We start from the raw sequence: 1,261 nt of genomic DNA, 5'->3' as shown, positions 1-1,261 counted from the left end.
AGTCACAAATATAGTACATAAGATTAGAAATCAATTTAGCACAAATCATATAATATTTCTAGAATATTTTCTATTTTAATATCATAAAATATCAATATATTCTATCATTTTCGCACATATTAGGCTCCGGTCAACTTTTGTTCAACCTCCACAAAGTTCCTTCCCGGTTCAACCCTTCGAGAGAGGGCTCACCGGTTCAAACCGCAGACCAATCGCCGGTTCGCTCACCTGCCGCGGACCGCACCTTCCGACCCCTTCTATATTCCTAAGCCGGCGAGAGTGGCGACAGAATATGCCCGTAGTCTTTTTAACCATAGTCTCGCTAACTATAGTTAAGTAAATTCACCAGGTCTCCCTAAGGAGAGCCACGTGTACAAACCAACGGTCAAGATAACTCCCTACGTTAACATCTCCGCCTACATTTCCTATTTAAGTCAACAGAGCCAAACCCTAATTTCCATCCAGAAGAAAAGACGGCACGCAAACCCTAACTCTAACCCTAATCGATCTCCAAAGATGGCGCCCAATCCGCGCGTTTTCTTCGATATCGCGATCGGCGGTAGCCCGGCCGGTCGAGTCGTCATGGAGCTCTACGCCGACACGACTCCTCGCACGGCGGAGAACTTCCGCGCGCTCTGCACTGGCGAGAAGGGCATCGGCAAGTCCGGGAAGCCGCTTCACTTCAAGGGCTCTACCTTCCACCGCGTTATCCCTCAGTTTATGTGCCAGGGCGGTGACTTCACTGCCGGAAACGGAACCGGCGGCGAATCGATCTATGGTGCCAAGTTCGCCGATGAGAACTTTGTGAAGAAACATACAGGTCCCGGTATCCTATCCATGGCTAACGCCGGACCCAACACCAACGGGTCCCAGTTCTTCATCTGCACGGAGAAGACGTCTTGGCTCGATGGGAAGCATGTTGTCTTTGGACAAGTTGTGGAAGGTTTGGATGTTATTAGGGCCGTTGAGAAGGTTGGATCTTCGTCTGGACGGACTTCGAAGACAGTGACCATCGCCGACTGCGGCCAGATCTCTTAGATGCTTCTCGATGAAGATCTGCCTTGAATAACCCTATCCCAGTGTTTTGAACTTCTCGCTACCTTTCGATTATGTCTACTGTGGTATCATCTTGTGTTGGTTTTGTTCTGCGTCGATCTCTGTTTTCATGTTCTGATTTGGGGTTTCTCGTGAGCTTATCATCTCATGTCCTATCGAGTCGCTGATATTTAGATTATAAATAAATTGGAGTACTTTTTCATCA

The 1,261-nt window shown here is 47.9% G+C and overlaps 1 protein-coding gene across 1 annotated transcript; it reads left to right on the top strand.

Moving 5' to 3' along the window:
• The first annotated feature begins 452 nt into the window (after positions 1 to 452).
• On the top strand, positions 453 to 1,261 carry LOC110104324 (peptidyl-prolyl cis-trans isomerase). Its single transcript, XM_020833376.2, has one exon. The coding sequence runs from the start codon at positions 517 to 519 to the stop codon at positions 1,036 to 1,038; it is 522 nt and encodes a 173-aa protein (XP_020689035.1). The 5' UTR covers positions 453 to 516; the 3' UTR covers positions 1,039 to 1,261.

The sequence above is a fragment of the Dendrobium catenatum genome, unplaced genomic scaffold (assembly GCF_001605985.2).
Source record: "Dendrobium catenatum unplaced genomic scaffold, ASM160598v2 fragScaff_scaffold_1593, whole genome shotgun sequence".
NCBI lineage: Eukaryota > Viridiplantae > Streptophyta > Magnoliopsida > Asparagales > Orchidaceae > Dendrobium > Dendrobium catenatum.
This window is presented reverse-complemented; position numbering and strand designations above follow the sequence as displayed.